General features: G+C 36.7%; 3 protein-coding genes across 5 annotated transcripts; all 3 read right to left on the bottom strand.

The window, feature by feature from the left end:
* Positions 1–1,898: 1,898 nt before the first annotated feature.
* Positions 1,899–3,009, bottom strand: LOC109704789. Its single transcript, XM_020225575.1, has 5 exons — positions 2,820–3,009; positions 2,650–2,711; positions 2,461–2,551; positions 2,262–2,348; positions 1,899–2,006 (listed from the first exon to the last, which is right to left on the bottom strand). The coding sequence occupies exons 1-5, from the start codon at positions 2,865–2,867 to the stop codon at positions 1,899–1,901; spliced, it is 396 nt and encodes a 131-aa protein (XP_020081164.1). The 5' UTR covers positions 2,868–3,009.
* A 1,237-nt stretch (positions 3,010–4,246) lies between these two features.
* On the bottom strand, positions 4,247–6,879 carry LOC109704788. Of its 3 annotated transcripts, none has more exons than XM_020225573.1 (3): positions 6,739–6,879; positions 5,200–5,386; positions 4,247–4,623 (listed from the first exon to the last, which is right to left on the bottom strand). In XM_020225573.1, exons 2-3 carry the CDS (start codon positions 5,368–5,370, stop codon positions 4,549–4,551), a joined length of 246 nt encoding a protein of 81 aa, XP_020081162.1. In that variant the 5' UTR covers positions 5,371–5,386; positions 6,739–6,879; the 3' UTR covers positions 4,247–4,548. The 3 variants fall into 3 exon arrangements, with proteins under 3 accessions (XP_020081162.1, XP_020081163.1, XP_020081161.1); XM_020225574.1 differs by having other exon boundaries at positions 5,200–5,383; positions 6,739–6,839; XM_020225572.1 differs by lacking the exon at positions 6,739–6,879 and adding an exon at positions 6,380–6,678.
* A 791-nt stretch (positions 6,880–7,670) lies between these two features.
* LOC109704787 (beta-glucuronosyltransferase GlcAT14B-like) lies at positions 7,671–10,820 on the bottom strand. The gene is made up of 4 exons (XM_020225571.1): positions 10,105–10,820; positions 9,491–9,566; positions 9,244–9,359; positions 7,671–8,412 (listed from the first exon to the last, which is right to left on the bottom strand). Exons 1-4 carry the CDS (start codon positions 10,625–10,627, stop codon positions 7,898–7,900), a joined length of 1,230 nt encoding a protein of 409 aa, XP_020081160.1. The 5' UTR covers positions 10,628–10,820; the 3' UTR covers positions 7,671–7,897.
* Positions 10,821–12,083: the final 1,263 nt, after the last annotated feature.

Raw genomic sequence — 12,083 nt, 5'->3', positions numbered from 1 at the left:
TTCAGGTCCAAAAAGTATTTTTAAATCTCGGCCAACTTAAACTTTAATCCCTTTTGAACTCTTGCGTGACCTTATATATCATTGACTACAAGTACCACAAACTGAAAAGTCGGCACCACATTGTGAATCAGATAGACAAACAAGAAAAGAAAGCATCTCGAAAAGATGCTAATATAAAACTGCTGTTCTAACTTGCAAGCACGCTAAGCTATCAATAAAATAAATGAAATTTTCCCTTGAGCGAATATACAAACTTTCATTATTATCTGTGGAGACACATTTATGATATTCGAAGCAGGCAACACATCAATGCTCTCCTCGCGTCTGACTCTGTTGAATCATTCAATCAGCTTTCCAGAGCAATTGGGCACTAGGCATAAGATATAAGTCGCCTTTGAGTTACAAAATGCTGAGTGAAGCCAAAGGTGTAATTTCACCGAGTGGTGGTTCTATATTCTTACATAAGTATCTATTCGCCTTCATGTTTAAATAATTAAATTTTAGTAACTAAAATTGCAACATCTGTGTAGAATTTCTGGTATGAGGACCAAACTTAACTACACTAAAACCCAAGGAAGTACAGTACAAATTTAACCCAATCATTAAAATATTTAGAATTGAATCAATGAACATCTTCAGCTTTATTTGCTCCAGCTCGCTGTTTTGCTGTTTCCAAAACACAGATTCTATGTGATAAATCGCGGTGCGAGATCGGACTTCTCTATCTTTTTTCTTCTTCCTTTTCTTATTTTGTTCATTGTTGATTTAGTCTTCAATGCCCTTAGCGCAGTGTGGAATAACTGATACTATCCAACCACAACAGATCTCTTCTTTCCTAAACACAGAAGTTGTGTTTAAAAGAAACAAAAAAAAAAAACATGCCAGTAGTACACAAATTTTAGAAAAAATAAAAAAAAGAATACTGATATCTATACACAGACATGGAAACAGAACCTATAGCCTAGCATCTCTACACCTCGTCCAAGACATTAAATTTACACAATAAATCAGCTGTAAGGTGCTTCAAAAATTGTCCATTCGACATTCGATGGATTGCCCCCATACCATCGATATAATGTGCTGAACTGCAAATAAGAACACAATCATATCAAGTTCGAAGATATTACACGAGCAAGTCCATGTTAATGAATTCCTATTAAAAGGGCCGCTAACACATAAGAACAAGAAGAGCTGTAACTGAAGATATTTATATAGTTAATTTGAATATATCCATGCTCCTTGTCCTTCTTAATGTCAATTTAATGCTCTCCAGGAATCTTATAGTACGAAAGGTGAGCTTTCATACCCAATATCGGAACGTTATAAATCATTGAGAGTCACTTCTCATTTAATATCTTCCTGGAAGATTTCTGGCTCCCTCGATCTGCAACTGATACCGGCAGAACTCCAGAACAGCACGAAGATGTATAACTGCGCCTTGGCTAGCTGTTTGTCTGTTCTAATATATAGATTCCTTTATTACTATCGACAACAGCCTGACTGTATCAAGGAGAAAAGAAAAAATAAGATTGTTAGGTGGCTCAATCAGTGATGGTCTTATAGTAGAAGAGCATCTCTACAATGAAGCTGTAACATTTCTTTGTCAAAATTAAAAAAGCTGAATCTTTTGCTGTGATCAAAGCTAAAATAAGCCTTCCGGCTGACCTCAAAGTGAAAGATCCAGTTCTGAAGCATCGGCTTCTGCTCGTAGTCTAGATTGCTAGAAGTTGCCCGAGGGGATTTTGATAGAAAGACAGCCGTTAAGTGCTTCCACAAATACTCTTGTCTCTATGATGTAACACTAATCTAGAAAACTCCGAGCCAGGCCAAAATCATGAATAATCAAATTTCATCCCTTACTACGTGCGAACTCACTGACAATCAGCTATAAGGCCAACTTATATCTGTTTTGATAAGTAGAGTAGGTTCTTCAGATTTATGTAAGGAGTTACCTTTTTATCTTTCAAGCGTACAACATCACCTGACAGAGCAACCCGAGCCGGCAACTGCATGAAATAAGACAATAAAATGACAAGAGAAATTGCAAGATGTAATGCAAATTTTCTATAGGCACAAGTGTAGCAGTTCTCTAAGGCCTCAAATGCAAATCCTTATGCGAGAAAGCAAACAGAAGAGCTCCCACAAATAAATCTGACGTCGAGAATAATATCCAGTAATCTCATAGTATAATGCATTAGCATCAACTAGGTTTCTAAAATTGATGATAACATGCTTTAACTAGACATCTATTGTACACCAACCTTTCTTATGGATTTGAGTAAGCCCATGAGCGGACCGGGGATCGGAGTGCAAATGGAAAGAGAACCGCGCTCGTCGATAATTGTATTCTGAGAAAATCAAACAAAAAATGCTATTAGCTAGATGGAATTTCCATGTCCTGGACACTAAACATAAATCCAAAACAAGAGCATTGCAATTTCTACTTAATTTTTACAGTACCATGTTATGCAAATCCCCTTCTCCGATCCATAGATATGGCCTTCCTTTGTGAAACGCGTAGTGAACCTTCGATGTGTAAATCTCATCCTTGCTATATGTTAAGGAAACAAAAAGGTAACCATTATGGGCACCCCCCCAAAAAAACAAAAAAACAAAAAAAAAAAAAAACCCTAAAACGGAGACACTCACCTCCCCTTAGCGTCGGCTTTGATGGTGTTGAGATGAGCTCGCCAATTCGCAGCCAAAATATTCTGCAAAAATGGGGATTAATATAAGAGATTGGATTGGAAATCAAATGAAACACATGTACATATGCTAAGGGGTTAGGGATGGAGAAGAAGAGAGAGGGGGAAAAGTACTCGGCATCGCTCGGCGAAGAAGAGGGACGCAGCTCTCGTCTTCATCATCTGAATTTTTCCCAACCAGTGCACGCTACGTGTTCGATGAAATGGCTCGGAGAGAGAGTGTGCGTATATGTATCTGCGCGCGCGTGTGTGAGTGAGAGAGAGCACTTCGAGCACTCCAAGTGTTCGATAAAATATCTCACTGCGAGTGAGAGACGGAGAACGGGGAGAGTGAGTTTTATTATGTTTCCTTCTACTGAGTTGAGTTAATTGGGCCCAGCGGCCCAGCGTTGGTTCGAGCACATCATGCAAAAAAAACTCGATCGTCTCAATTTTCTTTTTACTGATAATAAATAAGGCTCTTTATCTATTTTGCTGTTTTTTTGGGGGGAAAACTTCAAATACCCCCTTGTGGTTTCACTATTTCTCACTTTAGTACCCTATGGTTTAAAATGTATCAAATCAGTACCCTGTGGTTTACACTTTTTCACTTTAGTACCTTATGGTTTAAAGTGTATCAATTTAGTGCCCTGTGGTTTCGCATTTTCTAACTTTAGTATCCTGTGGTTCGCACTTTCTCACTTTAGTACTCTATGGTTTAAAAATCACAGGATACTAATTTGATATAAAAATAAAACAACAAGGTACTAACTTGATACAAAAAAAAATCACAAAGTACTAACTTGATACTCTTTTAAACCACAGAGTACTAAAGTGAAAAAGTGCGAAACCACAGGATGCTAACTTAATACACTTTAAATCACAGGATACTAAAATGAAAAAGTGCGAAACCACACGAGGGTATTTGAAGTTTTTCCTTTTTTTTGTTGCAGCAACATTAACACTATAATTTATGAATAAATTAACTCCTTTGATTATTATTTTTTTTAAAAAAAAATCTGTTCGATATGTTTATTCAACAAAGGCCGTCATGATCTGTGATCTTAAATATTCTTACATGCGCTTTACCCAGGCTCAGAGTTGCAGCATTTTTTCTGAAGCAGTAATCAATTTGGTATAGTAATAAGATAAAAAGAGAGAAAAAAAAAATCAAAAGAACAGTGCGTTCAGAAGCAAATATAAATTTGCACTCCAGGAACACTTTTCACCCATGTNGCAGCTCAAAACATAAAAGAGAGAGGAAAAAAAAAAAAAAACCAATTTCACTTGATAGAGAACATGTAATTAAATCCTTGTCGTCAACTCTCTTCGCGTTAAAAAAAAATATTAAATAAAAAATAAAAAGCAAAATGACAACTTTTTTTTTTTTAGAGAAGATAGCATGCTACTGCTTCATTCATTACGCGTATGAACTCGACTACAAAGTAAAGCAACGGGGATTCAGGAAGAGGGAAAAAAAAAAAAAAAAAACTCACACCCTCTTAAGGCGTGAGTTTTGCAAAATGACAACTTAAAAATGGATTTTAAATAAACTTCATCAACAGCAATCAAATTTCCCAAGAATCTGCTGTTATCAAAATGTTCCAAAGATCGTCAGGAAATGTTTCTGCTTACATTGTCCAAAATACAAAAAGTGATGATTCAACAAACTTGCTTACGTATCCAGCAACCCTAAAATGCAAAACATGGTTTATTGTTCCTTTGTGAGTTGTGACAGTGCAAACAGCAACGCAACAACGATTGCAGTGTTATCGAATGCGGGAATTACATGTACATCCATCCCCAAAATGTAAGCTCAAAAATATCACTATCATCTTCGTCAAAAGAAAGCCAGTTCTCATAATTAAAAGAACTTCTCTCTGCCAAGGCGCTGCAAGTGGTAATTAATGGTCCTCGCCGGATTTTTAGGTTTCCCTTTCTGCAATAAAAACCAAACAGTCATGTCTACAGTAAGCAATGGAGAAAATAAGCTTTCAAATACTGAGGCGGCAACAATAATCCCAAATAGATTAAGCAAAGAAACAATTATAATATACTGAAGCTACAGGACTAACAGCTTTGGTAGAGAGTGAACAACAAATTTGCATACAACACACCACATTCACCCAACGTAACCATGTATTAATAGGGCAATTGCATAATACCCTTTTTCTAAGAATGTTAAATGACTTTAACTTTGAGTAAAATAACCATCCTAAGAAAACACCTACAACATTTAACTCACAATCAGAGACAAAAATATTAGGACCATAGAAAACCTTATTCCTAAAAGATAAAAGACCAGCAGAGCACATATATAGCCATACAGAAATATTTGTCCTAAACAGCATAAAACATTGATGATCTATTACTCCTAAAACTATCTGCTGTTAGGTTACTGCTCGGTAAACAATTATAATTATTATATTAAAAGGAGTTGTGTTTTTTTAAAAAAATATTTAGAATAAATGGCAAATCCAGATCTTCTAAAGAAAAAAGAAAAAAAAAAAAACACCTGAGCCTCCACACAAGCAAGTAGGAGATCCTTCTGTCGCACGCACTTATCGTCGTTGCTCTTGTTCAGAGATAAGCACCCGAGAAATGACACCATTTCCTTCATGCATGGCTTACCAACAGCTCCAAACTTCTTGGGATTTATGTACAGACCCCCAGCTTTCCGCCCCATGATGCCAATCCAGCTACTAAAGTGAAAAAATAAGGGCTTCTTCAGTGTCAAACAAAAAATTCAATTTGAATCAGTACATTAAGGCCTTGTTCAGATGCTTGATTATGTTATTCCAAATAGAATATTTTAGAATTTTCTATCCAAGGTGATAGCATATCTTCTGAATATGATATCATAGTCTTATGTATAATATATTATTTGTTTGGTTAAAAAAGGAAGATGATAATTCTAAACAGTTTGAATAACAACCTCATTGGGGAAATCAATAAACAATAAATCAAATACCTTAGAAACAACTTACCTATAATTGGCTATAAAGAGAGACCAAAATAACACATAACAAAATGATTTGCTAGATTCTACTATACAAAGGTTTTCACATTGAAGCGAAACACCAAATACCTTAAGAGCAATTTATCTATAGTTTGCCATAAAGAGCATAAAGAGTAAAGTAAACATATGACAAATTGGTATGTTATGACAAATTGGTATGTTACATGCTAATATCCAAAAGAGTTTTCATTAAAACAAACCATCAAACACCTTAAGAGCAATTTGCCTATAGTTTGCTACAAAGAGAGACGAAGTTAACAGCCTCCTACATTCTAATAAACAAAAGCTTTCTCATTGAAGCAAAACATCAAACACCTTAAGAGCAACTTATCTATAGTTGGCTATAGAGAGTACCAAGTTAACATACAACAAATTTGTATGTTAAATGCTAATATTTAAAGGCTTTTTCACTGAAGCAAAATATCAAATACCCTGAGCAACTCTTGAAGAATCAAAATAGAAAAATAGAGAAGCATCGTATGTCATTTAGAAATTGATCATATTCCCCATCTACCAAATTCTACAAGCTTATTGAGTAAATCAAAAGGATGTGCCAAACAAGATGCTTATGCATCTAAAAGAGGACGTAAAAAATTATTCCAACAGCATTTCAATGCGGTAATCCAAACCACGTAGCAAAAAATGAAGCTCTCAGAATTTTTTTTTTCTTTTGCACCTTTTCATGTTCCTACTACATTCTTCAATCTCTACTCTTATTTTCCATTTTCGAAACTGAATCTTTTTCCAGCCAACCCTTAATTGATCAGATACACTAAAATGTACTTTCCAAGAGTAGAAAAAAACATAAAAAAGGGTAAATTTAGCAAGCATGTTAATAATTCTTCAACAGCCATTATTGCATACAACAATAGTCCCAAAAATTATGTATTAGAAAAAGAAAAAGAGAAACATCAACATAGCGACTGTGTTAACCCGATCTAAGAAAAGAAGAAGAGATCTAGAAAAATAAGTAAGGACAAAAAAAATAGTGATTATTATTGTTATCATTATTATTATTAGATTGTAAGAGCATACCTGTAGGAGTCGAGATCGACCTTCAAAACCCTAAAATCTCCGCAAATTCGCCCTCGGAAAATTTTATCATGCCGTAGACGTATAGAGAGAAAGATGGTGAAACGAACTCTCTCGAATTGAGCGCTAAAACCTGGACTGGGCCCCGATCATAACGGACGGGTCCAAGTGGTATTTTGCTTAAAAACCGGTCCGATCCAGTGAAACTAAGAAATTCGGACCCTAGTTATTTGAATTCCACTTGCCTAACGGGCCGGGTTCGTACAAGATGGGCCCCATCACAATTTACGCCCCATTGGTCCGTTAGAATGGCCCGGGCTATATTCGCTTTGGTTGTGCATGATGTTTCGTGCTATAAGCATATAATTTATCACATGAAAAACAACATATTATATTTAATCACCAAACTTTTTATAACCTATGTACTATAACAAGCCTAAGCGATTAAAACCAAGATCCGATTAGAATTATATAATTTCATACTCTTTTTTTTCGTTTTCTATTTTGCTGGGCGAAAAAAGAGCTTAAGATACAAAAATATATAGGACGGGAGAAAGAGCCGCGGCAGTTTGAATTGGACCCGATCTTCTTTTGCTCTCAAATGATTGAGTACGAGTCACAATTTTAGAGCCAACTTCGGAGCTAGCCCTCACCAGATCCGTCCATAAATTTGCCGGATAGAATCTTAAAATATCACTGGAAAAAATTCTTTCGCATTGGGCTGCACTCAGATGTTCTCCCAAATGTAATTTATAATAGAGAAGCCGAGTTAACGCCAATGCAATCAATTGACCAAAGCCAACTCGAGATCTGCGCAAGATCCTGAGGCCTGCACTCAGATCGGAACCCGATCTGAACAAACAAGCAAACCCTAATTTCTTTAAATGCACTCTTCACAAATGCTGCAACCCAGGAAGAGCTTATCAGACAAGCACTTTCTAATGAACACAATTACCTTCCTTAGAAAGAATATGAGATTTAAAATGTCTCCATAGCCTGTGACAATTTGATCTCCTCACCTTTTTGAAAGTAAAAAAAAATAAAGAATAGCCGAAATGGACTAAACTGCGCGATCGCAACATTTTCGTCAACCCAGGAATCATTACAGTAAATCTATCGAACTAGGATGTATAAAAAATTGAATCAAAATTTAGTCGTATTCTTATTTACATTGTTTCGGCCTGAAATTCTCTGAATCCAAAAGTCTTAATATCAATTTCTCCAACCTTCTCGACGTCGTTGTAGGTCTAATAGCCCCCGGTCTGCCATAAATAGTGCAGGGATCCCTACCAAATAAGTTACTACCGATGCACCACCCGCCCGGAGTGAACCGCCCTTTGGGCCGCCTCAATAATTCGAGATCTATCCGGTCCAAGACAGGATCGTCCTTTACAAACGCGTGCGCAAAGGGGGCACCACTCTCAATCATCAAATCAAAATGATTGGAAGTTAAATTCATGGGGTGCTGGCGGGGAGGGTTATCCCACATCATGAACCGGAGGTCATTGTTAACGGTGGTGTTTTGGAAGTCCTGAGAATTGCATATTACAGTGTGGAAGTAGCCTTCGGAGGACGACAGGAAGTTGGTGTAGTACATGAGTAAGGTTCGGGGAAGGTTATCCCACCCCCATATGCAGAACTCGAGGAAGCGTCGGCTTAGCACCACCCATGAGGAACCTAAAGAAGAAAGATCGTGAAATGAGGTTATAAATAGAAGAAGCTCAACATTCACAACACGGAAGGTGAAATGGTCTATTTTACATCGAGCTTAAAAGGAAAACGTGGACATATTTGACTGACAAGCACTAAATGACACAGTAAAGAAAATTTTTATTCATTAAAAGCTAGGGAACAGGAGAAAAAGTTGGCAACAAAATTAAAACATTTTTGCATTACTCGCATATACCTTTCTTTACATTACAGATGAGATTGGCATATGCATATCCTTAAAGGAAATAGACACCAAACGAGCATCATAAGTAAATCTGTGATTTATTATTACATCTACAAGAAATTTATGTTATGTTAATAAGCATATCAATTCACAAAAATATAATTACAGAACAGCTTTCGCATTTCATGAGCCATTCACATTTGATGGTCTCTCTATTCTGACACAAGCTGTCAATTAGCATCCCCTCCTTGTATTTTATCAATTTCCATCTCCAGCTCCCTTAAATTAGAACTACTACAAATCCACATTGGAATGCATATAGGGAGAAAAGAAAAAGAGGCAAAAAGAACAAGCTCAACTCCAAAGGCAAACGTATGCATTCCTTGCTAAAAATGCTCATTTTATTTCTTGCTCCAAAGTCTCTCGCAGATAATGCATAACCATCTCTCAAAAGAGTTTGTCTAGAATACAAATATTTAGAGCAACATACAAATTTTTGAGTAAATTTCTGCTCTGTAAACGCAATCAGCCACAAGAAATTTTTTCTGAAGAAACAAATAAAAGTATGGCTCTTTAACTAAGCAAGGAAAATAGCTTAAGGTAAAATGTAGTACCTACAAATATTTTAAAGGAAGAAGGCATGCTTCTTTTCTCCTTTGTCCAAAATACATCAGTTTTATTTGAGATATACAAAGCTGGATCTACAATAATAGGCCTTGCTCTTTGATACCTGCATGTACCATATTAAAGACGAAGAGACCACAAAGTAAGATTTAAAATATGAGTAGCAAACATCACATATATAAAACTTCATCTTTGTAGCAGAGCAAATATGGCAAGGAGAAGGAAAAAAATGCATACTCTCTCCAGCCAATATTGCTTGTATGCTCAATGAAATTTAGATCCCTCGGCAGGTAAGAAAAAATATGGAGAATATCTGCAAAATTATGGGGACGAAACAATAGATGAGTGAGTACTCCTAATAAATGCGGTTGAATACAAAATAAAATCTATAAAAAAGAACTTCTGAATGCTTCAATTGGGCTATTTCTTTATGAATTTACAACTACCTTTCGACTAGTATTCTCCGAGGAATAGACCGCTGAACAGTTCAGAAACAGTCCATACACTAACTTTGCTATCGAAATTCTAGGTACCGAAATTAAGGGTTCCTAAATTGTCACATTTCTAAACTGATTTGCCCATTGCATTGTTCACAAGATGATTTCCAAATATTAATTCTCAGACAAAATTTGTAGAATTAAACTTCTCAGCAACTAGATTAGCATTAAAGAAGTAATTATCAGCTAGACATCAACACACGTCCAATCTGATGAGCAATAAGAAGTAAAATTTGTTTAACTGCGACCAGTGAAGCATTTCAACTCAAGCATAGCTATAACAGAGATGAGCTAAATGGATAATATAACTTCTGATCTAACATTAAAAAGTTTGAAAAGGATCGAAGCAGATACCGTCCTGGGACATGAGGGGGTAATCCGAGGCGCTGAGGTTGATGAACCAGCTCCAATCCGCGAACTCCCTCAGGAGGATCGCGACGCCATGGAGGGTGCAACCGATCATCGTCGGGCCCTTATCCGACACCGGATTCGCGCTCCCCACCAACCGGACGTTCCGGAACTCCCTGAGCGCCGGCTCCGCGCGGACGAGCTCCTCCAGATCCGCCCTCTCGTGCGGCGGCGCGGCGAGGTCGAGGTGGAGGAGGTAGTAGTTCCTGGGGTGGTAGAGCGCGCGGAGGAGCCGCCGCACCCGCGCCCCGTCGCCGGCGGTGCCGGAGATCATGTAGGCGAGCCTCGGCGGCGGCGGCGGGGGGGGCGGGTTACGCCGCCGACCGGAGATTCCGGCGAGATCCGGGGGCCTCCCGGGCCCGATCGCCGCGAAGATGAGGGAGAGGGTGAGGAGCGGCGCGAGGAGGAGGAGGACGATCGATCGCCGCTCGAGGAGAACCCCATCGACGATCCGATGGGGCCTCCGCATGGTGTGGGATGGGGGAGATGATTAGGGTTAGGGCAAAGGGGTCAGGGTTCCGACATGATGCCGCCGATCTCATCGGCGGTACGGGGGCATTATTTTTGCTTTTTTTAGGAAATTTTATTTTTGAAAAAAAAAAACCAAAGAGAGGGTGGAGCGGGGTGAAGTGATTGGAGGAGGAGCGGAGTGTTTCAACCGTTGGATTTAAAACCGTGTTTGGTGTAATAAGACTACTAGAGCGATTGCGAAAGCGAGGTGAAGCATTTATATATAGGGGCGAATTTGTACGAGACTCATTAACAATACGTCAGTTTTAAATGAGCAGTACTATTCCTACAAAATCATTTGAAAAAATTATAAAAACAAAACGAGTTGAACTTTTATGCTTCTAATAAAAATACAGAAATATTTATGTTTAAATTTTTTTTCAAAATTTGTATAATAATATTAACGGTGTATTTTAGTAAAAAAAAAATATTAATATTGAATGAATTTTAAAACGATTTAACGATTAAAATATCATAAGTATGTTGAGCTCTATATAAACAAAGAAGCTCAACTAAAAATAAAATTATTAAATTTAACAAAATTATTGATAAATTTGGTACATTTTTAATTGAGAAAACTTCAAATAGCCCCCTTGTGGTTTAATTTTTTACTTTAGTACTCTGTGGTTTAAAGTGTATCAAGTTAGTATCCTATAATTTCGCACTTTTTCACCTTAGTACCCTGTTGTTTCGTACTTTATCACTTGAGTACCCTGTAATTTCGTACTTTATCAATTTAGTACTCTGTGGTTTAAAAACCACAGGATACTAACTTAATACAAAAATAAAATTACATGATACTAATTTGATACAAAAATAAAATCATAGAGTACTAACTTGATACACTTTAAACCACAGGGTACTAAAGTGATAAAGTGAGAAATCACAGAATACTAACTTTATATACTTTAAACTAAATGGTACTAAAATTAAAAAGTGCGAAACACATGCGGGGTTTTTAACGTTTGCCCTTTTTAATTTATTTGACTAAAACTATTCGATTCCCTAGAGAGCTTTAAACAACAAAGAGTTAAAAGTTGACAAGGCTGTTCCAAAGTTTTTACATTTAAAGCCAGGGTTGATGATGGTTTTCCTTTTTAGCTGAAAAAAGAAAATAATTGGGATTATGATTAGGACTTAATTAGACTTGGGCTACTATTCTCTCAAGAAGATAGTACTCTTTGTCCTATTAAGTTATTTTGATGATCGAAATTTTAAATTGATAATCGGCATGATTGAAATTGATCTACATAATTAGAAATATTTAGAAACCAGATTTTATAATTTTTAAAAAATATCATCAAATCATTGAAGAGTAAAAAATGAACAGTCAAAAACAAATGATCTTTAAACAGAGGTTAGATTTTCTCAATTTACAATCGGAGTTATTAAATATTATCTAAATAGTATAAATA

Source organism: Ananas comosus, unplaced genomic scaffold (genome assembly GCF_001540865.1).
Source record: "Ananas comosus cultivar F153 unplaced genomic scaffold, ASM154086v1, whole genome shotgun sequence".
NCBI lineage: Eukaryota > Viridiplantae > Streptophyta > Magnoliopsida > Poales > Bromeliaceae > Ananas > Ananas comosus.
Note: the sequence above shows the minus strand (reverse complement) of the source record. Positions and strands in the feature narration are given on the sequence as shown.